This window comes from Talpa europaea, assembly GCF_964194135.1.
Source record: "Talpa europaea genome assembly, chromosome: 5".
Lineage (NCBI taxonomy): Eukaryota > Metazoa > Chordata > Mammalia > Eulipotyphla > Talpidae > Talpa > Talpa europaea.
The window spans coordinates 69,034,483-69,057,071 of NC_140071.1; the positions used below are offsets into that span (position 1 = coordinate 69,034,483).

At 36.8% G+C, this 22,589-nt stretch overlaps 1 protein-coding gene across 1 annotated transcript in view; it reads left to right on the top strand.

Annotated features, from left to right (window-relative positions):
• Positions 1-22,589, top strand: part of MAN2A1 (mannosidase alpha class 2A member 1) — a gene marked incomplete at both ends in the record, with an annotated part of 192,386 nt that overhangs the window by 52,367 nt on the left and 117,430 nt on the right. The window contains 3 exons of the mRNA XM_084234307.1: positions 10,714-10,844; positions 18,222-18,392; positions 21,575-21,761. Coding sequence (XP_084090433.1) covers positions 10,714-10,844; positions 18,222-18,392; positions 21,575-21,761 — 489 coding nt within the window. The remainder of the gene's footprint in view (positions 1-10,713; positions 10,845-18,221; positions 18,393-21,574; positions 21,762-22,589) is intronic.

Below are 22,589 nucleotides of genomic sequence, written 5' to 3' on the forward strand. Positions count from 1 at the left end.
TTAACTATCTTGCCTCTGCCTTTCTCTATGCCATTTGTACCACACCCAGTCAGGCTCTATGCTTTAAGCACTTGTGCATTTTTAGTATTTCTGTATCTCTGATTCTGACCCTCTGCTTCACCCACCATTGTTCTTTATTCCTGCTATTAGAAAAATTTCCAGCTGTTCTTTGTGTTTCCAGCTGTGCCACTTCTAAGTGGTACCCTCTTCACCAACACATTTCTGACACTGGAGTCTACCCATGTTGCTTCTTGGCTTTAAAATGCTTTCAGTGTCAAAACGTACAGACCGTTGTCCACTTACCTGGCACATACTGACTTGTGCTTTCTGATACCCACCTACATATCTACCTTTATTTCTCATCAATTCCTGTTTCACACCTTTCTCCTCTTAGCCACTGAGCCATGTCAGTGTCCTCAGACAATGCTTCCTGTTTCCTCTTCTTATGAGCTTATGCAGATTTTTTTCACTTTTGTGTATTGAATGTCAGACCCATTCATTTTTCAAGACTCAGCTGAAATACCACTTCACCTCCAAAGCTTTCTCTTACTTATGTTGTCAGTCATTCAACAGATATTTACTGCACTAGACTCTAGGTATACAGGAGGTGAACAAGCCTGACCCAACTCAGGGTGGGACAGGGAAGCTATGGAATTAAACAGTTTCGTAATAGAGTGTTTCCTTCTATCTAGAGGAGAAGGGGGTCCTATTCAAGCTGAAATCTGCATGGATTAGGATTAGCATGTTCAGAAGGGGAAGGGGGAGGGGTGGCAGAGGGTCAGGAAGGAATTCTAGGTTAGAAGAAGTGACTATGGACCAGGAATTAGCAAAATCATGGCATGTTCAGACACCCGACAGAAATTTATTAGTCTGCAATAGTGCGGGGGAGGGTGGGCATGCAGGTATTATGTCATCAGTGAGATGTAAGATAAAATTACAAGATACTATCCCAAACTATAGAATGGCTAAAGTAAAAGAAGACTAACAACACTATGGGTTGGCCAGAATATGCATCTCGGGAGGGATTATACTAAAGAAGTAAGCCAGAAGGAGAAAGATAAATACCACTTGAGAAGCCAAACAAAGGATCTGACAAAGACAAAGACAAATTTTAAACTCTCAGATCTAAGGCATGCACGGGGAGGGGGAGAAAAGAGGAATGGTGTGAAGGGGAGAAGAGCACAGTGGACTGTAGTGGAGGACTATGCGTACTTCCATGGTGGGAGTACCATAGTGACTGCGCCTGAGGTGGGAAAGCATATAATGTCAAGACACTTAAAGGGCACAAGGGGTTAGGCGCTGCACTGTGAAGTTCTCCATAGCCTCTGCAGTGTTAGCTCGATCCCACGCCAACCAGGGAGCTACCCACATGGTGCAACAGACCTTTTCTGTCTCGCCCCCTGCTCCCCTAGGCAGTGTATATCAGTTGATCTGCCTGTTCTGTTCCCTACTGTCTCTGGTGACCTCTCACTCCCACACGTCTGGCCTGTACCCCAGTTCTTGTATGCATAGATAAATAAATCTTTAAAAAAAAAAAACACACTTAAAGGAATGTAAGAAAATAGTACTTCAGTAATTAAAAAAAATAAATTTGGGAATATCAAAGTGGAAATGTTAGAACACTGATGAAGAGAATTCAAAAGATCTAAATAAATGGAGAGATATATCCCAAAATAAAATAAAAAAATATTTTCAAAAATACAATAGAACCATACGCATAATACTATATATGCATTTTTTAGAGTTATAGGCAAAATTAGTTAAAAATTGTGCCTACTCTTATGATTTTATAGCAAGCTATTAATAGTGAGTTTTTAAATCTTCTCTTTAACCTCATATATTTTCTAATTTATTTTGACTGAGCATCTTATTTTGGAAAAATGAAGAAATGAAATTTTTTAAATATAAGTCTAGATATCTACAAGGTACACAATGAGATGTAAAGGTATTACTCACTGTTGTCTCTCTATCCTCTAGCTTATCGCATAGGGAGTAGCTAGTAGGACTAGACTCATTTTATTTTGTAGATATCTGAGGAAAGATACACTGTATAGTACTGTATACTATACAGTGAAATATTTACAGTATATCCTCTCTAAAACTTTATAAAACTATTAGTTTAACCATTTAATGTGAGAAATATTCTTAAATAATTGTTTTAAATTATAGTTTTATTTTGACTGATTAGGAAAAGTCTGGGTATACCACTTATAGTTTAGAAGAAAATTTTCATTTCATTTATTTTATTTTTTAATTTTTATTCTTTATTTTTTTGTGGGACCCTCGGCAGCGGCCAGGGAACGAACCTGCGCTGCAGAGGCTGCGGGCAGCCTCGCAGCCCAGCGCTCAACCGCTGCGCCACCAAGGGAGGCCCTTCATTTATTTTTTTAATATAAGTCTAGATATCTACAAGGTACACAATGAGATGTAAAGGTATTACTCACTGTTGTCTCTCTATCCTCTAGCTTATCGCACAGGGAGTAGCTAGTAGGACTAGACTCATTTATTTTATTTTGTAGATATCTGAGGAAAGATACACTCATGTACCTACTTGCATAGACATACAGATGCTAATGTGCACATTTTACTGTTTGGGTTTTTCTTGTTTTTTTTTTTTATTGTGATGAAATATTTATAACAAAGTTTACCATTTTAAATTTACCATTGTGAGTGACCTTCAGTTTCTCCCAGTTAATAACCATGTAGTTTTATTTCTGATCTTTTGTGAATGCTTGTAGTGTATCTTTATTTTGAGAGTATGTAATGCTTTTATTTGTTTTTATCCTTTTACATATTTTCTGACTTAATTTGAATGAGCATAAATGAGCATGGATAACAATATGAATGTATTTTAAAATGTTATAGTTATTGCCAGCAGTATGTAAAAATACCTGTTTCCATTATCTACGACATCATAGTGTATTGTACAACATTTTGATCATTTTGATCTGATAGATAACAGGCTGCAGATCATTGAAGTTTTAATTTTGCATTTCCTTATGAGTGAGGTTAAATTTCATTTTTAGATGCCATTTATTTCTGAAATTCCTGCTTTTTTCATTTTGTGTTCCTGGTACTTTTTTCTTAGAGTTTGTAAGTGTAGTACACTGAGTGTTAAATGTTGAACAGAGCAGGTGTGATTCCTGCCCTCATGGAGCTTATAGTGTCTTGAGGAAGAAAGTGAACAGTGTAATTAAATTTTCTGATGAATGTTATGAAAGTTTTGGATTTTATGAAAGATAATCTAGGTGGGGTTTTGGTGGGTTGTGGTGGCTAGGGAAGGTTTCTCATGGATTCATAAGAGCCACTGAGTCAGATTGGGTGGGAAAACACTGCAGGTTAATCAAATACCTTGACAATGAACTTATGAAAAGACATGTGGCTGGAACAAGTAAGTAAACAATGATGAAGTGGTGACTAATTGGCCATCTGTCCTTCATGTACTGAATTTTAGAGATAGGTATCGATGGTATTCATAAGTAGACAGTGAGTTTGCCCAAATATTATGTGGAGGATTTCAAAACATATTTTTACTCTCACGTCTCCTCTTGAAAGGCATATAAAGCAAATAATCTGATAAGCAAATGTCTTTAGATTATTAAGTGATACATTGCGAACGTCCATCTTTCTGAATTTAACAGTTAACTAATTTTTATTTACAAATTAATCCCAGTATTATTTCATATTTCCCCAGATGTGTGATTACCAATTTAACTTGTTTTCTCATGTGAAATTAATTTGTGATTCTGGGAGGCTGGATAACAGACGCATTGTTTGCTACTAAGTTATCTGTAACAATTTCCCCATTAAGCAAAATGCTCTTTCACTGTATCCTTTTGTGTGTGACAGAATTCAGATGTGTGATGAGTCTACATTGGGGAGATGTGACACTCAGAGAAAATTACTTGCTTCAGGTTGTGCTTGGTAGTAAGTTGTTAAGTAGAAATTCTGCGTCTTAGACAAAGTGAATTGTGACAGATACACTCAGCTTAATTTTGCATCAGTTATTTTCTTATACTTTTTTTGATAACATTTTCCAGCAATGAAATATTAGAAAAATGGAAGTAGGTAATATCTTCACCTGTAGTTACAAGTCAGTCACTTTAAAAATCTTTTTTTGGATTTGCTGCATGTATATTCCTCATTCATTCTTTCCCTGAATCTTTTCACTTTTGTTTCTAGATCTGATTAGGACTGTTAGAGAAAGGTTATGTGCAGCAAAATGTTTGTCAGAAACCAGAGCCTCTTTTGGGGGAGAAACTAAGCAATAGAATTTAGAGGGTGAGTGTAGCTTCTTCTTTTCTTTTTTTTTTTAATTTTTTTTTTTATAGAGGCATGTTTTATTTATTTATTTGTTTGTTTGTTTTGTTTATACATGCACTGGGTACAATCAGAAGCGTGGGAGGGTGGGAGAATTCACCAGAGCCAGAGCGGGGAGCAGAGCAGGCAGAAGGACCGAAGTACACTGCTGAGGGGAGCAGCGGGCGGCAGGCAGGAGAGGTCTGCGCGCCATGTGGGACCCTCCTCCGGTGGCCAGGGAGCAGCCGGGGATCGAACTGGCGCCGCAGAGGCCGCGGGCAGCTTCGCAACCCAGCACTCTACCGCTGCGCCACTGGGGAGGCCCTGAGTGTAGCTTTTTCAACTTTCAATTCCTTGGACTATCGCAGAGAAAGAGCTCAATTAATACTTGTTAAACACTGAGTTAAAAATAGTTGAGCATGCCTGTTTTTTTTCTAAATAGCTTTTCCTTTAGATACAGGTATTTCCTATTTCCTTGATTTAAAAAAAATCAAGTCTTAATGTACAGTTGCAATCTATCTTACTTCTGTTTTCATATTGCTAGCAATTGTGATTTTGAATATGGTACATTTTTTTGGGAGGCTAGCCTAGCTTTTCACTCACTGTGTATAACTATTTTCTAAATTTTATCCTCAGGTTCTATTTCTGTAAGATTTTCTGTTCTGCTTTTCTGCCTATCTCTACATGGTGATCATTGTGCTTCTCAATTATTAAGTCAACATTTTATCTCAGACCATTTTTTTCTTTTTCTCTTATTCATCAGATTCTTCCTATGTGCTTGTTGCCTGTGTTCTAGAGTACATGACTATCCATGTCAAATTTGTGCATTTCTGCAATTTCTGGTTGGTTTGGACAAGTGTTTTTTCCTAACACAGTGGATTTTTTTTTAAGATTTATTTATTTATTTATACAAGCACTGGGTACAATCAGAAGTGCGGGAGGGTGAGAGAATCCACCAGAGCCAGAGCGGGGAGCAGAACAGGCAGACTGACGAAGTATACTGCTAAGGGGAGCAGCGAGTGTGACAGGATAGGTCTGCGTGCCATGTGGGACCCTTGCTGGCAGCCGGGGATTGAACAGGCACTGCAGAGGCTGCGGGCAGCTTCACAGCCCAGTGCTCAACCGCTGCTCCACCAGGGAGGCCCACGGTGGATATTGTATATCACACCAAACCTTCCTTCCAAATCAAGTCTTCTGGTTTATAATTCTTATACAGACAAAGCAAGCAGTACTAAGAGTACCAACTAAACTGCCTAGTCAGCCAGGTGTCCAGTCTTTGTGATATGGCTTCATATTTTGAATCATGTCTTCTCTTTCCTTCCCTCGGATTTTAGTTCTGCCTTACTAGAGAAACTATGCCAAGAAAAACTGAACCCTGTGTTCTTTTTAAACTGCTGTTAAAGGTCCTTTATGCTTGTTATCACCTACCTGTGCAATTTTTCTTAAAAACTTGTGTGAGCATGTTGTTACAATAATCAGTGCCCTGATTTCCATGACATATTGTCTTGATTTTCTTATGAGCTTGCTTTAATCACTGTGATTGAATTCGTTGACGATTTCAATAATTCAAGTATTTAAAAAATTTCTCTCTTAGAGATGGATGTGTCTACTTCTGAGTAAGTCGAAGTTACTTTTTAAATGCCTTTGACAACATGAAAGTGTTAGTGTAAGACTGAGGTGCACCCAGGTTTGTCCAGGGACCCCAGACTTGCAGGCTCTCAAAGAGATCCAGCCATCCTTGAGCACAAAGGTAGAAAAAGATTTTTAGTATGAAAGATTTTTTTTAAAGATTTATTTATTTATTTTATACAAGAACTGGGGTACAGGCCAGATGCGTGGGAGGGTGAGAGGATTCACCAGAAACACAGCAGAGAACAGAACAGGCAGAATGACGAAATACACTGCTGAGGGGAGCAGCAGGCAGGACAGGGGAGGTCTGCCACACCATGTGGGACCCTCGCCGGCCGGCCAGGATCGAACTGGCACTGCAGAGGCTGTGGACAGCTTCACAGTGCAATGCTCAATCGCCTGTGCCACCAGGGGAAGCCCTGTGAAAGATTTTTAATAGAAATGGTGTGCATAGAGAAAAGAAAGTATATTTTTCCCAATAAAACACCTAAAATTACCCATCCCCTTGTTGGTAAATGCCACGCCAAACAGGGTTGGCCTGATGTGGGATTGCTGACTCCTATAAGCAAGTCTAAGCACTGGTGTGGAACTCTAGAAAGAGGGCAAAAAGGACCAGGCAAGTCTAGGTTGAAAGAAGCAAAATCAAAGTAAAGGCCACCATTGTCAGTCTCCCATGTATTTCTCACCCATGTATCTCTTGTAAATATCTCTTCTCCATGTGTCTCTTTCCATGTCTCCTTACTGGCATTACCAACATGCAAAAAGGCCACAGGAACAAGAGCTCTCTCCTCTTCTGCTCCTGAGAGCCCACCTACCTTCTGTGTTATATCACTTGGCTGCTCAGCTCCACCCTCAGTGAAATGGGGATGGGTAAATGGTACCTGCCCAGTTTATGGAGATGTCTCCTTGATAATCAATAGAAGTGCAGATTGGGTCTTATTGCTATTTCTAGAATGTTTCAGGCTTACTTATGATTTATTCTTTTTGTCTTTACTTTAGCATTTCTTACCACATCCATTTCCTCTTATGTTTTCCTGCTGTTTGGCCCTTTATACTCTTTGTTTTCTTCAGATTTCTCATTCTTGTTTAGTTTTTATTCCTCACAACTTAATATTGTTCTTTTTAAAAACTTTTACCGTTACCTCTTTCTGGATATTTCACTGTCAGATCAGTAGCCTTGTTCAAATTTTTATTTATAATTGCAGGGTCATTTCCCTTATGCACTCATTTCTACTGTCTGTGTATTAACACTACCACCCCATTAGAGACCTGGAATTAAACTCCAAGTCAGATGTGCATTAATCTTCTATTTCATCATTCCCTCTGTTACTTTTTCATGAACATCTCCCCTCTTTTCTTCTATATTTCTGCCTCTTCTGCATTTTAGGTCAATTCATCTCATGCCATGTTTATTCACACTCCTATTCAATTGACCTTTCTCTGTTCAGTTTATTCTGCATAAGTCTGTGAGATTCATCTAATGTAAAAGCTCAACGTTAATATTAATTTTAAACTGAGAGTCTCATTTACTTTTTCCTCATTCATCTAATCACTATTAGAGTGCCCCTGTTGTACCAAGCATGCTTCTTGGTGCTCTCCAAGTAAAAGTGAACACTAGTCCTGCTGTCTTACATTCTAATGTGAGTAGGATGGGAAAGGAGAGAGGAGACCTGTAAATGAACTTGGTAGATTTTATTTCTGATTAATGCTGTTGTGTGGTAGTGTATTGCTTTTGGTTGAATGTTTAGAGAAACTTCTCTGGGTTACCTTTTTTTTTGAGCTGAGACTTGAGGGCAGCTGGAACCAGCCAGGCTGGGAATGATGGGAATGAAATAAATAGGTAAGAATATTTTGGAAAACATTTTAATGAATGGGAAAGTTATTGCCCCTAGATTAATAAACAGGATAGTCTTTAGCTATTTGTGTAGATAAGAATTCAGTACATCTGAATAGCATCTCAGCATAAAATGATCACAGGAGCATCTCATGCATCATGGGGAAAGGAAAAAAGATTGTTCACAAGTGGAGTTGGGGAAATACCATCTGTGATTATTTGCTTGGTTGGCTACTTTTTGGAGCCTGTTTATGTTGGGACAGGGTCTATATAGCCAAACAAAACTGATATAGAGGAAACATTTCCCTGTTAGTGTTTTTTCCACTTAATTTACAGATTTCTTAATCTGTACTTCCTGTTCTCTATTCCAAAGTAGCAAAGACTTTGTTTCTTTGTTTTGACTAATTTATTTCTGAAATTTACCAAAAGATCTGCTTCTTGGGATGTTGAGATAAGGAGGTCAAGTTTCTGTATTTGACGACCAGAGATTAAATTCCCAATTTGTCCTGACATCACAGCTTCCCAATACTGGTCTTAAGGCATAAGGGGAGGTCTCTGGAGTGTGACTTTCAGTGTGTCTAAATCAGATGTCACTACAAAGATAAGGAATAGGACTAATTCTGAGCAAAGTTTCAGTGGCAGTAAAAACAAGACAGAATACCATTTGATGTTTTGTTGTGTTCTTTTTTTTTTTTTTTTAAGATTTACTTACTTATTTATACAAGCACTCGGTACAGTCAGAAGTGCAGGAGAGTGAGAGAATTCACCAGAGCAGGGGAACAGAACAGGCAGACGGACGAAATACATTGCTGAGGGGATCAGTGGGCACGGCAGGAGAGGTCTGGGCACCATGTGGGACCCTCGCTGGCTGCCAGGGATCCAACCGGTGCTGCAGAGGCTGTGGGCAGCTTTGTAGCCCAGACTCAACTGCTGCGCCACCAGGGGAGGCCCCAGGGAAGGCCCTGTTGTTGTGTTCTTAAAGAAATTCAATATTTAGAAATTTCCAGCTTCCTTAGCATAAGTCCTTGATTTGGACTTGTAACAATCTGAGGTTTGACTGGACATTTCTTTAGCCATTATACTAATTCATCTGATTCTCCATGTAAAATTATTTTAGTTGGTGATCCCTATGCCAGTACAGGCCTAATTAGTGTCTTTTAAAATTTATACAAGTAATTAGTTATGCATTCATTTATTTATTTTTAAAAATTGTGTCCATAATTTACTCTGTCACTGGTCATATGATCACACATATGTTTGAATCAATCAGATGTTGTAATATTGCTGTGGCTTCTGTTACATGCTTTATAGAAAATATTTATTTGTCTTTTATGTCTTTAGCCTATATCAACTAAATTTTACTTTGTACTTCACTGTTAGATGTAGGCACCTATTGACCAGTATCCTTATTAAAGTTTCTTGTCTTCCTGAAATTTTACACTGTTTTCCAAACCATCTTGTTGCAAACTCAAACTATGGTTTTACATGTTTGCTTAAATTCTGGATTTTCATACTTTCTCAGGTTATTTCTTGAAATTTTTAAGTTTGTAATTTTTATTTTCCTTCACAGAGGAAGGTATCTTCGTGTACAATTAATATTTTCTAGGGTTGAACATCTGGTTACTTTGCATGGTATTACGGCAAAGGAGTACTATGTGGACAGATGATAATAATGTTAATGTTTTTCACTTACTAATGAAGAACAAATTATAACCTATATTTTAACTGAATCTGGAGCAGAGTGCTTTATAATGTGTGTATTTGCAGAGACTTGTGATATTTAACTTCACCTTTATTGCTATTAGTTTTGTGTAGTTTGCAAGATTAAATTATTATTGTTAGAAGGACTAGAATGTTAATTTTTTTTGATATAGGTCTATTGAAACAAATACTGTGCTTAAGTTGACAGTCCTCCAATAAACAACACTAGGCACGTACTCTTGAGTAATGTACTTGCTAGGTGCTCTGAAGATTCAGAAGTAAATCTGATCTGATTCCTGACAGCAATCTTTTGAGGTTGTGTGCTAGATTATACTCTTTTGAAAGAGAACTTCTGAAGTGAACTCTGTAGCTTTGCCTAGGGAAGTGGGTTCACCTCAGACACTTCATTTCTTTTTTCTTTTTTCTTTTTTTTTTTTTTTTAAAGATTTATTTATTTATTTATACAAGTACTGGGTACAGTCAGAAGCGCGGGAGGGTGAGAAACTTCACCAGAGCCAGAGCAGGGAGCAGAGCAGGCAGAAGGACCAGAGTACACTGTTGAGGGGAGCAGCGGGCAGCAGGAGAGGTCTGCGCACCATGCGGGACCCTCCTCCAGTGGCCGGGGAGCAGCTGGGGATCGAACCAGCACCGCGGAGGCTGCGGGCAGTTTCGCAACCCAGTGCTCAACCGCTGCGCCACCTGGGAGGCCCCCCCTTTTTTTTTTTAAATGATTTAGGTTTTTATTAATTTTTTTATTTTAACATTTATCATTTTTTGCATTTTTTTTTTAGACAATATTTGCTTCCCCCCTGCCCCCTCAGATTGAGTCCCCGGTAGAATTTCCTTTCCCAAGGCACCCATGCATCATCACCACAGTCCTCTGTGCTCCTCCCTCCCTCCCTCTCACCTCTCTCCCTTCTCCTCCCCTGCAGTATGTCTCTGGTTTATAATTGTCTGTTTTTGCTTTGTTGTGTTTGGTACTGTTGTTATTATTTTTACACTGATGTCTTATTTGGTTCCCCTATATTCCTGTTATAAGTGAAACCATCCAATATTTTTCTTTTTCCTTCAGACACTTTATTAAGGAATCTTTTTCACCAGGCCTCACGGGTGACGTTCCTTCACTGGTTTAAAAACTTTTTTTTAATGATTAGTGTAAATACTGGCTGTCCATAATACTTATGCTATTTTAATTTTTTATTTGAACTGTTTGATATATATGTTAATATAAACTATCATTTTCTCCTTAGTTTACTAGCAAATGGTCAGTTTGAAATTGTGACAGGTGGCTGGGTTATGCCTGATGAAGCTGCTACACATTATTTTGCCATAATTGACCAACTAATTGAAGGACATCAGTGGCTGGAAAAAAATCTAGGAGGTATGTATTGATGCCTTTTCCCTTCATTGGTGATAGTTTGGGCAATTAATTTTGAGGAATGTGAGATGAGGCTCTATTTTGTTTTTGTAAATGACTAATTTTCCCAGTACTGATTACTGTTGAAAAATTTACTCTCCATTAATTTATCATAAACTCTTTCATCATAAACCCCTAGATAGCTATGTAATATATAACATATAGTCATTTTTAGGGTCATTTACCTTCTGTCATCTGTTATTTTATCAATTAATTTATTTATATTATTATGCAATATTTTTTTCCTAAGAATTCCCACTGCGATTTTAATGATCTTAGTTAAGGTTCTTGATCATAAGAGGAAAAACCTCATTTACTAGCTTAAACAAAAAAAAAAAAAAAAAAGAATGAAAAAGAGAAAGAAAACTATTAGTTTTATCATTAGGAATTTTAGTGATATATTGTATGTAGCATTAGGTGAGGTTGGACCTTGGGAACTCAAATTATGTTGTCTGGGCACTGTCTCCTTTGGCTCTGCTTCTTTGTATCACCTTAGTCTTCTCTTGGCTCTCTCATAGAAATATGACCATAGGCAGCTGGGACTCTTGTTTTCTTAGTATAATAACCATACGGAGTTATACTTAATACCTTATCTAATTAGCCCTATTTGAGTCAAGGGTTTTTATCTCTGAGCCATTACCTTGGGCAGAGATAGAGGAGCTGAAATTAGAAACCTTGTTTGTTTGAAATGATTATTAGGAAGAGGAGTTTTTGGAAGACAGATTCAGCCATATCTGAACCATATGAGTGGGGAAGAAGGTCAGAAATGGGGAAGAGAAGACTGCATTGATAAATCAGGTGTTTATACAACTCATAAAAATCTGGAATTGACTAATTGAACTCTTTGGAATATAATGCTTGTATTGTGTGGCATAGTATGTAATTCTAGTATATCATATTTCTCAGTGTAGCTTTATAGTTTTCTGTATGGTTACTATACATTTTTTTAATTGAAGTTTTTAAGGCATTATTTTAAGGTATTTTTCTGTTAGGGATAAAGTCCCACATACTCCCATTATTTTTTTCTTTACTTTTAACTTTGGAATAATTTCAAATTTAAGTTGTCGGAATACTACAAAGAACTCCTGTATAAACTCTTGAACTAGATTTACCAGTTATAAACATTTCAACATAAGTTTTCCCTGCCTCATCCTATGTTTTTGTTATTATTAAGAGTAAGACACAGCTATGCCTATGCAAAAGAGATAACATAGCAGGTCTGAAACTTATCCTTACAAAGGTCTTCCACAAGATTCACCCTAAACTAAATTCTTGAATTTTCTAAATGCTAAGTTTCTCAATCTGTTTAAATTGTTTGTGAAAATAATGTAGTTTATGTTAATACTTATTTTCCCTATGGGAATCTAGAATCTTTATATATACTAGACAGAAGGTGCCTACTTGACCTACCCCCAATAACATCCTTGGACTTTGAATCTCTTATGAGCTTCCTTGGTTTGATGGCATATCATGAACACATGATATCATGAACACATGAACACACATTTAAATGCAAGAGGGATTAAATACAAACTGTGTGACAACACAGGGGAAGACTCATTTCCTGACTACCTGTGGATTACTCCCTGTGTGCCTTTTCCCTTTGCTGATTTTGCTTTGTATCTTCGCACTATACTTCATCCTGGCAGTTGAGTATGACTATATGCAGTCCTGTAAGTTTTCTTGGCAAATTATTCAGCCTGGAGGTGGAGTTGTGCACCCCATACATGCTGCTACTTTTCTTTAATATTTAGCTATGTTCTAAGCCAGGAATGTTCACTTTATTAATCTCAGTTTGTATGGATGTTTTCTTTGTTTAGCTGCTACTGACATAGAATTTACATGCAGTGAAGCCTACCAACCTTAACTGTAGAATTAAAGTTACTCATATTTTCATCACCTCAGAAAAGGTCCCTCATCCCCTCAACATTCCTCTTTTACTCAATGCTCTCTAACTTCTGTCACTGGAGATTAGTTTTGCCTGTGTAAGAACTTCATAAATACATGAACTGAGTCTTTGGGATTGGGCTTCTTTTGCTCAGCATACAATTTTTGAAATTTATAATTGTGTTTCCTGTGTCATAAAATTCACCCACTTAAATGTTCTGTTCAATAATTTTATAGTCACAGAGTTGTGCAGCCATCATTGCAATCTATTTTAGAACTTTTCAACATCCCCCAAATAAACCTGTGCCCACTGATAGTGACACCCCTTTCACTCCTTCTTTCCTGTCCAGGCCCAGATGAGCACTGATTAGCTTTTTGTATTTATGGATTTGATTTTCCTGGAAATTCACATGAATGGAATCATTCAGTATGACCTTCTGTGTCTGGCTTCCTTCTCTAGGCATGATGTTTTCTGGTTTCTATGACAATAATATTCAGTTGTGTAGCTATACCACATTTGTTTAACTCTACTTAACTTGATGGACATTTAGATTGCTCTCCCTCTTAACTATTGAATAATGCTACTATGTACATTTTTACAACTTTTTGTGAGTTGTGTGTTTTCATTTCTTTGGGGTGCGTACCTAGGAGTGGAACTGTGGGGTTATATGGTAACTGTATGTTAGCATTTTAAAAAATTATTTTTACTGAGGTAATGTTGGCATTTTGAGGAGCTGCCAAATTGTTTTCCAAAATGACTGCACCATTTTACATTCCACCAGCAATATGTGAGGATTCTAATTTTTCTTTATCTTCACTAACATCTGTTTCTGTCTGTCTTTTTTATTTTAACCATACCAGTGTTTGTGAAATGCTATCTCATTATGGTTTTGAGTTACATTTTCCTAAAGACTAATGATGTTTTGCATCTTTTTATGTGTATATTGTCTATTTATATATCATCTTTGGAGAAATGTCTATTCAAATTACTTGCCTACTTCTAAAATTGTGTTCTTTGTTTTTTTATTGTTGACTTCTAAAAGTTCTCTTTATATTCTTCATAAAAGTTCCATGTCAGATAGGGATTTGCAGGTATTTTTTCCATTCTGTGGGCTGTCTTTTCAGTTTCTTGAATGTGCCCTTTGATACACAAATGTTTTAATTCTGGTAAGGATCAGTTTAACTTTTTTTTTTTTTTTTTGCCCTTGTATTTATCATGTCATAGGAAAGAAACCATTGTTTTACCCCGGTATCATAAATATTTATTCCTGTGTGTTTTGTTTTTTTTTCCTCCCCTTGGAGTTTCATGGTTTTAGTTCTTATGTTTAGATAATATATACATTTGAGAATGTTTGTTCTTATTGTAGTTTTTGCTGCATTTTGTTCATTAGTATTTTCTTTCTTTTCTAAACAATTCAGAACACCACATTTTGGAGACTTTATATTTAGTTATGGGGTGCTTTTTAAATTATTTAATCTTTGATTGCTAATTTCTTCCTTTATGAACTTTATTATGCAAATTTGACTTTTTTAAAGTTTGAGGTTTTATGGTTGCCTTTTGCCCAAAATATCCATATTTTAAACTGTCCCTTGCATTCTCTTATGCTTTTTTATTGAATGTGCTTGGAATAATCCAATGTTATTATTTATATTATTCATATTATTTATGTTCTAATTTTCAAGTCTATTAGGTTTGCTAAAAATAGGTATGAGTCCTGTAATTTTTTCTAATAGTTTTTATTGTTATATTTTAGTAACTCATTCTTGCACAAAAGCGCAAAATATTTTCCATCATCTTTCTTACCTTTATTGACAAACATGCCCTTTTTATAAAATTTTGGATTTTTCTTATGCTGTACATTGCCCTAAATGTGTCCCTTTACTGCCTTTTAAAAAATATTCACATACACCAAGGAAAACCCTATGGAGGTACTTGTAATCTGGGCTCTTCTCTGGGTCTCTTCCTAGCTCATATCCTTTCATATCAGCGTTATACAAAATGTAGTTTACTTTCTGTCTTTTCTACATCATTACCTCTCGGGAATTCTTAAATCCCCTTTTAGCAAGGTTGTCACTCCTCTAGATGAAGTGATTTAATTTGTAAAAGACTCACGCCAGTGATGCTAAAATCTCAGACATCTTTGTAGCATTTGGTTTTTAGTTTTACTCTTGTTCATATGATTACTATGCCCTGTTTTACTTTATAACTTAATTGGATTATAATTTCAAGGTTCAAAAATGTCCACCGGGCCTCCCTGGTGGCGCAAGGAGTTAAGCACCTCACTATGAGGCAATAGCAGCCTCTGTAGCACGAGTTCGATTCCCTGCTGGCCAGGGAGCAACCCACATGGCGCAGCAGACCTCTCCTGACTCAGTCTCTGGTGAATCCTCTCTCTCACCACCACCCCGCCACACACACACACCTCTGGCCTGTACCTCAGCTCTTGTATGCATAAATAACTAAATCTTTAAAACAACAACAACAACAAAAAAGTCCACCATAGTCCTTGGGAAGGATTCCCACATACCTATCCTTAGATCCATACGCATATTTTTTGAACTACTGGAGTATAAGTTGGAAGCATCTTGTTCCTTTTTCTCTTAATAATTCACTGTGTATTTCCTAAAAATTGGGGCAAAAGATAGTTATCAAATCAGGTATAGAAGGAGTGATATAGTACTGCAGTCTACTTCATTTGCTATATTGAAATTTTATTGAGTCAGTAATGTATAAACGCTGGTTTTTGATTTTTCCTTCCTCCTGGATCTAATCTGTCCAGGATCTGACACAGGGTCATGTGTTGTATTTAGTTGTCATATCTCTTTTATCTTTGTCAGGTGCCACTCCTCAACCTTGCTTTGGATTACTTGACCTTGACATTTTTGAGGAGTGTAGACCTTTGTTGTAAAAATTCTCTTAATTTGAGTTTGTCTGTTTCTGCTTGGTTATATTCAAGTTATTTATCTCTTCAATCCTATCTATCTATCTGTCATCCATGTAGCTGTTACTTTTATTTTATTTTATTTTATTTTAGTATTTTAGTACATCTTTAATTTTTTACAGTTTTCATTACTTTTACACGTATTTGTAGGGAAAAGCATAGTATATATATTAGAGTTAGGTACTATCCACAGTGTCAGGCAGCCACTGGGGGATTTGGAACCTAACCCCTGCAAATTGGGGGTGACTACTGAACAATACTATTTAAGCTTTTTTTTTTATCTTTTAATGTAGTCTTGTCCCATCTGTTTATTTTACTAGTATACTGCTGCATCATGTTCTGTGGTTCTTATTGCATCCTTCAGGAGGTGCATGATGTTCCAGTATTGGTGATGCGAGCCTTGACAAGTTACTTAAGTTGTGTCTGTTAAGTTTCTTTGCTATACTGTTGTTATATTTTTCCCTTTTTAATTAATTATTAATTGGTGGGTGATACATTAATAATAGGTAAATACCCTATTCTTCATCAAACTTTCAGTTTTAGGATCCATTCATAATTTTTTAACTGCATCATTCCATCATTATTAGTTGGCATCCTACTAAAAGGAGTGGCTTTATTTTTTTTATTTCCTATTTATTTTGTGGATTCAAGCATTTTTATTTTATCCAATATATCAATAGATTATAATTGAGGTATCAAAATAAAAGTTGTTAGTTTATAACAATGTTATATCTATTGATTATATTGGAATGAGTCATTTCTTTGAGGTTTTTTTTTAGTAGAAAAAGATATTTAGTGACCAAGGTCTGGATGCTGAACTGTGTTTATTGGTACTGAGATGTTGCTACATCTAGAACCTTCCTAGTGCCTTGGAAATGTGTGTGTGTGCGTGTGCACGTGTGTGCACAATAACTTACATATTTGTGTGTGTATGTGTATGTATAAAGTTATTACTAATCTTTTATTTCAATATCACATATCCCCTCCCATAATTTACATATTTCTACGTCCTTTTTTTATTTTTATTTATTTATTTTTTTTATAGAGGCATATTTTATTTATTTATTTGTTTGTTTGTTTGTTTTGTTTATACAAGCACTGGGTACAGTCAGAAGCGCGGGAGGGTGAGAGAATTCACCAGAGCCAGAGCAGGGAGCAGAGCAGGCAGAGGGACTGAAGTACACTGCTGAGGGGAGCAGCGGGCGGCAGGAGAGGTCTGCACGCCATGTGGGACCCTCCCCCGGTGGCTGGGGAGCAGCCAGAGATCGAACTGGCGCCGCAGAGGCTGCCGGCAGCTTCGCAACCCAGCGCTCAACCACTGCGCCACCGGGGAGGCCCTCTACGTCCTTTTTTTAACAGGAAAAAGCCTTGCTTCTTTGCTCTAATTTTGGAATATATGAATGGTAGTTTCAGAATTGTTAATGCTATTCTGCCATAAAAATATCAAATTAATAGAGTTTAAGATTTATTTATAGTTTTTGAGGAATTTAAGCGTTTGAAATGCAAAAATCTTGTGTGGTCAGTTCTTTGAATTTTGAGACCTATTCTGGCCCACTGAAATCTGACTTCCTTCTCAGTATCCTTTTCTGACTTCTGTGTGTGCTTTAGTCTTCAGTATTGTTACAGAATTCTCCACTCTTTTCTGGATATTGTGTAACATGTGTTGTGTAACTAGAGTCTGTGCAGATAGAATTAGCTCATTTTTTTTTAATCCTAGGGCCTGTCGCAGTCTTAAAAATATAGATAAATAAGAAAAACACACACAGTAATATTATAGGTTGTATGTAGAAGCCTTATTTGAGAATCTTGAATAAAAATTCATGTTTGTATACTGCCAGTTGAATAATCTTATTTCATTAATTCTAATCTGTACATTAATTTTTACATTTTATCCTCTGTGAAAGTGTCAATATCTCTTATAATTGGGGTGTGTCAGGTGTGCAAAATTCTGTTGATCCTTTCAAGATAGAAAGGAAGCACCAGTATCAAATATCTTTAAGATTTCATGAAATATGTTTTTTGGCCAGTTTTAGCATTATATACTAAGATGATTTGGAACTGTGTAATATATAAAAGACAGCCTCAAAATTCTTTAATCTTGGGTTTGGGGAGTAGGAGTTGAAATAGGGTAGCTTTTATTTCTTTATATAACAGCAAGTGGTTGGGTTTTCCATTTCCACAGAAGACAGTATTGTGAGATCTTGAATTGTTTCTTTAGCTTCGTTGAAGGCAGTGGCTTTCTAATATCTGTAACATGACAGATTGCTTATTTCAACTCCAAATGATTAGCTTCCAGTGTGGTCCCCCTGCCTGGGAGGACATGACAGTGGCAGAATCTTCCAGTCAGGGAGTCCTGCTGGAAGTGTTATAGGATAATGCTAGTTTGCTCCTTTGCCTTAGAATACAGGAGACCATATAAATCTTTATTGTATTGGGCTTTATTGTATTGGGACTTCTTTTTACTTCATTTATCAATTTAAAAAATAATACTTATTTTCTTTACCAACAGGAGTGAAACCTCGATCTGGTTGGGCTGTTGATCCTTTTGGACATTCACCAACAATGGCATATCTTCTAAAGCGTGCTGGATTTTCTCATATGCTTATCCAGAGAGTACATTATGCGGTGAAAAAGCATTTTGCACTGCATAAAACACTGGAGTTTTTTTGGCGACAGAATTGGGGTATGTAGGTTTTGATGAAAGTTGAAGATCTCAGTTGACTTAGACCTTAATTCACAAGGTTATGAACTCATACCAGTGTGGGTTTTGTTCAAGTCAGTCTTGAAAATTGGGTTACCTATAGATACACATTCTTCCGATTATTTATACAATGTATTTTTTTAAAGATTTTTTTTTATTTATACAATAGCTGGGGTACAGGCCAGAGGCATGGGAGGGTGAGAGGATTCACCAGAGACAGAGTGGGGAGCAGAACAGGCAGACAGACCGAAAACACTGCTGAGGAGAGCAGCGGGCGCGACAGGAGAGGTCTGCTGCACATGCAGTGCATTTGTGTTAAGATTCTTTTAAGCAATGGTGAAAGTATTTATAGAAGATATTTTTATGCTTAAGTAAATGTAAGGAGTCAATCTTGCAAATAATGCTTTCCCCTGCAATAATGCTTTTACTTTACTTCTGTTTTACAAAGTACCCGTTTCATCACAAAGCTGAACATGCGTTAGGACTGTTAGTGAGTCATCTCATATTCAGCCAGTGTTTCTTTTTCAGACTCTCCTTTCTCTGCGTATACTAAAATTTACCTTTTAAAGCTTAATCCCGTCTGCCTACAACACCCTCATAATTCCTATCACTTGTTTTCACACTGTTTTGTGGGCACCTAGGTGTTCCAAGGACACACCTCTACAGCTCCTGCTAGGGAAGAGGAGACAAGTCCTCTAGGAAACCTTTGCCTGTGTCTACCCTCATTTAATTCTGAATGCCTTATTTTTTAAATTTATTTTTATTTATTGAGTCTATAGACTTGCATTGTGTTCTGTGCGATACATCCACTCTCTAATTGAATGTTAATAATTTTCCTTTAAATTGGGTTCCATTATTATCCTCCTTAAATGGGGAAGGAATGGAGGCACAGATATGATGAAGCCACATGCCAGGAGTCCTAGAGAAAGTAATTGCAGAGCCCAGATTTGAATCCAGCCCTAAGCTTTGCTGAAGCCCTGGCTTCTAACCCCTGGCATATAACGCCTTCTCAGTATTGAATTCTCAGTGAGACTTCATCTGAAAAAAGGGCTTTGTTGCTAAAACAATGTTCAGAAATTATTGCATTACTTCATACTTGCTTTTGTGTGTAATTTGACATTCCCCTTCCCTTAAGTGTCTCAGAAAATCACTTGTAAGTCTAAACAGTAACTTTAGTCTATGTATTGCTGTTTTTTTCAATAAGGAAAGACTTAGCTGTATAATATTTTCATTCTGCAAAATAAAGACTGTAGGGTAAACAAGAACTTGCAGCATTTGCATCTTGAATAATTAGATCAAATGCAAAGAAACATAATAATTTTTAAAAAGGAATTGCTAATTGAAGGAGCCCGACTTAAACAGTTGCCTACATTCATGTTGCCCTTATGCCTGTCAGGGAAGAATTACTGAGTACTTTTTTGTACTTGATACCTTGTTTGGAGAGAGATAGTAAACATCCTTGTCCACAAGGTAATTGTAGTCTAACTTGATAAAAACAAACACCATCAAATTCAGCAAATAAACTGAAATGTGTAACTTAACTGCTAAATAGTGTGGTGTGAGGAGTAGAAGAGGGGTGTTGAGTGGATCTTTGACCCATAGGAGAAAGAAATAGGAAATTGCCGTTCAGTTCTGGGACATGTCACAATTCTATGCAGCTAGCAAGCACTGGTGGCCAGCATCTGTGGTTTCACACTTAATGAAGGTGACTCAGTGACATGACTAACAGCACAGAAATGCACAGATTATAACAGCTTTAAAATTTGGAAAAGAACTGGTAATTATTTTAACTAAGTGGAATATGAGATGAAAGTGGAATGTTTTAGGACTTGTCTGATAGATTTAAACATGTTGCATTAAAAATATATTTTGAAATTAATTTGAACTTCTTTGTGTATTCTGATTTTTTTTTAATATGTTTTTAACACACATTCTTTTTTTTAAGATTTATTTATTTATTTATACAAGCACTGGGTACAGTCAGAAAGGTGGGAGGGTGAGAGAATTCACCAGAGCCAGAGTGGGGAGCGGAACAGGCAGAATGACGAAATACACTGCTGAGGGGAGCAGCGGACATGGCAGGAGAGGTCTGCGTGCCATGTGGGACTGGATTGAACCAGCGCTGCAGAGGCTGTGGGCAGCTTCACAGCCCAGCGCTCAACCGCTGCACCACCAGGGGAGACCCCTGTGTATTCTGATTCTTAATGAAAGCAGTTTTCATTTTTTAAAATGTTAATGTTGCTTTTTTGCTTTTTTTTGGTCTGTTTTTATTATAAAAATGATAACATACCCATTGCTGAAAATTATAAACCCATGCAAAAATAAATGGGAGAGATATTTAGAGGTTAGGCTCATACAAAGGTGACTACTTGTAACTACTAGTTAAGTCCTCCAATCTCACTTGGTGGTAGGCTTCTAACCTATTAAGGGAAATGACATAAGTATATGTTGGCATAGAGGTTTTAATCAACAACTCAGCATCAGAAATTGTCTCTCATTTTTCATACCCTTTTTGTTGTTTGCTTTGTTTTTGTACTTGTTTTTGATTTTGAAATTTATTTTTTCTTTTCCTGTGCATCTTCTTGGTGAAAAGTCCCATTGCTATTGATAGACTTCAGGGAACTCCATGAACTCTCCTGGTTGCACTTCCTTCTCACTGCAAGAAGTGGATAGGAATTTGCTCAGTGTTTTCATAAGCAACTCCCCCCTTCTTCGGTTGTTCTTTCAGTTTCCCCCTTTATTCCCTTTCTCTCTTCTCACTCAGCCTCTGCAGCTAATATAATGGTCTCTCTCAGGGTTTCCTTTTACCTGAGATGGGAACAGATATGGCAGGAACTGGCAGCCAGGGATGGACGTGGCCATAAAATTGTGGATGAACCGATTTTAACTGCTGCTTCTGCACAGTGTATCCTTCCAGGTCAGCACGTGCTGGTTTGTGATGGGACTTTTCTGTCTCTGCTAAGGTTAGATAGGAGAGGTAGATAGAAACTGAGTGTGATACTCTCCTTCAGGCTGGTGACCATTAAATACTGTTGGGGCATGTGTACTAGTAGTTAAAGGGGTGGTTGATTTAGGGTAGAACTTGTGTATGTACTGGCATCTTGAACAGTTTTGGGAAAACAAAGTTTATAAATGCAGGTTTGTCTGTTGGCTCTTTATTTTAGATCTGGGATCTGGCACAGATATTTTTTGCCACATGATGCCCTTCTACAGCTATGACATCCCTCACACTTGCGGACCTGATCCTAAAATATGCTGCCAGTTTGATTTTAAACGGTTTCCTGGAGGCAGATTTGGTTGTCCCTGGGGAGTCCCCCCAGAAACAATAACTCATCAAAATGTCCAAAACAGGTATGAAAATATACATTTCATAAGACATTTCAAACAAAGAGCAACTCAGCTGCTTATTGCTAAAGGGTTGAATAAACAAACTTCAGTAGCCAATATTAGCCTTGTTCAAGGTATTCATTCAAACCAGATATAAAGCAGCTTAAATATGCAAGAGCCTTGACTATTCCTCTTACATGTGGTAACTTAATGGAAAGTGAACAATAATAGATCAATATACAATGGATAACCTATAATACACTGTTATTATCATCTCCTTTGCCCTCATTGTAAAAGCCTTCTACTGTGTTTGAATGATTTCATATGCTTTTGTTGATAATAAAGCTTCTGGTCTCTATTATATAAATTGTTATGAAAAGTAGCCCAACTACAAAAACACATTTATTGAAATGGAACACATGGAGAATATAATTATCTATTCCCTTAATAACAATTTCAATAATAGTGAATACTGCCCAGTTCTGATGAATATATATCATTGCATCGTTCTGATGTTTTTGACTTCTAGAAAACTTTAATTAGGAAAATTTGTACTTAAAGATGTTTAAATAAAAATCACAGAAAATCTTTTTTTTTTTTTTTTTTAAGAAAATTGTGCTAATTATGGAAGCATCTCATTAAACCAACATAACTAATTTTGGTGCTTTAAAAGTTCAATTTCTTTACTTTAGACTAGTAGTATATAACACATTTAAATAAATATTGTGTTGTAATATAAACCACTTAACTCTGCTAGAAAAATAAAATAGGCTTTTAAATGAAGTAACATCTTTTATCGGTTCTTTATCACATCTATTTATTAAAAAATTGCTTTTTTAAAAATGTGTTTCT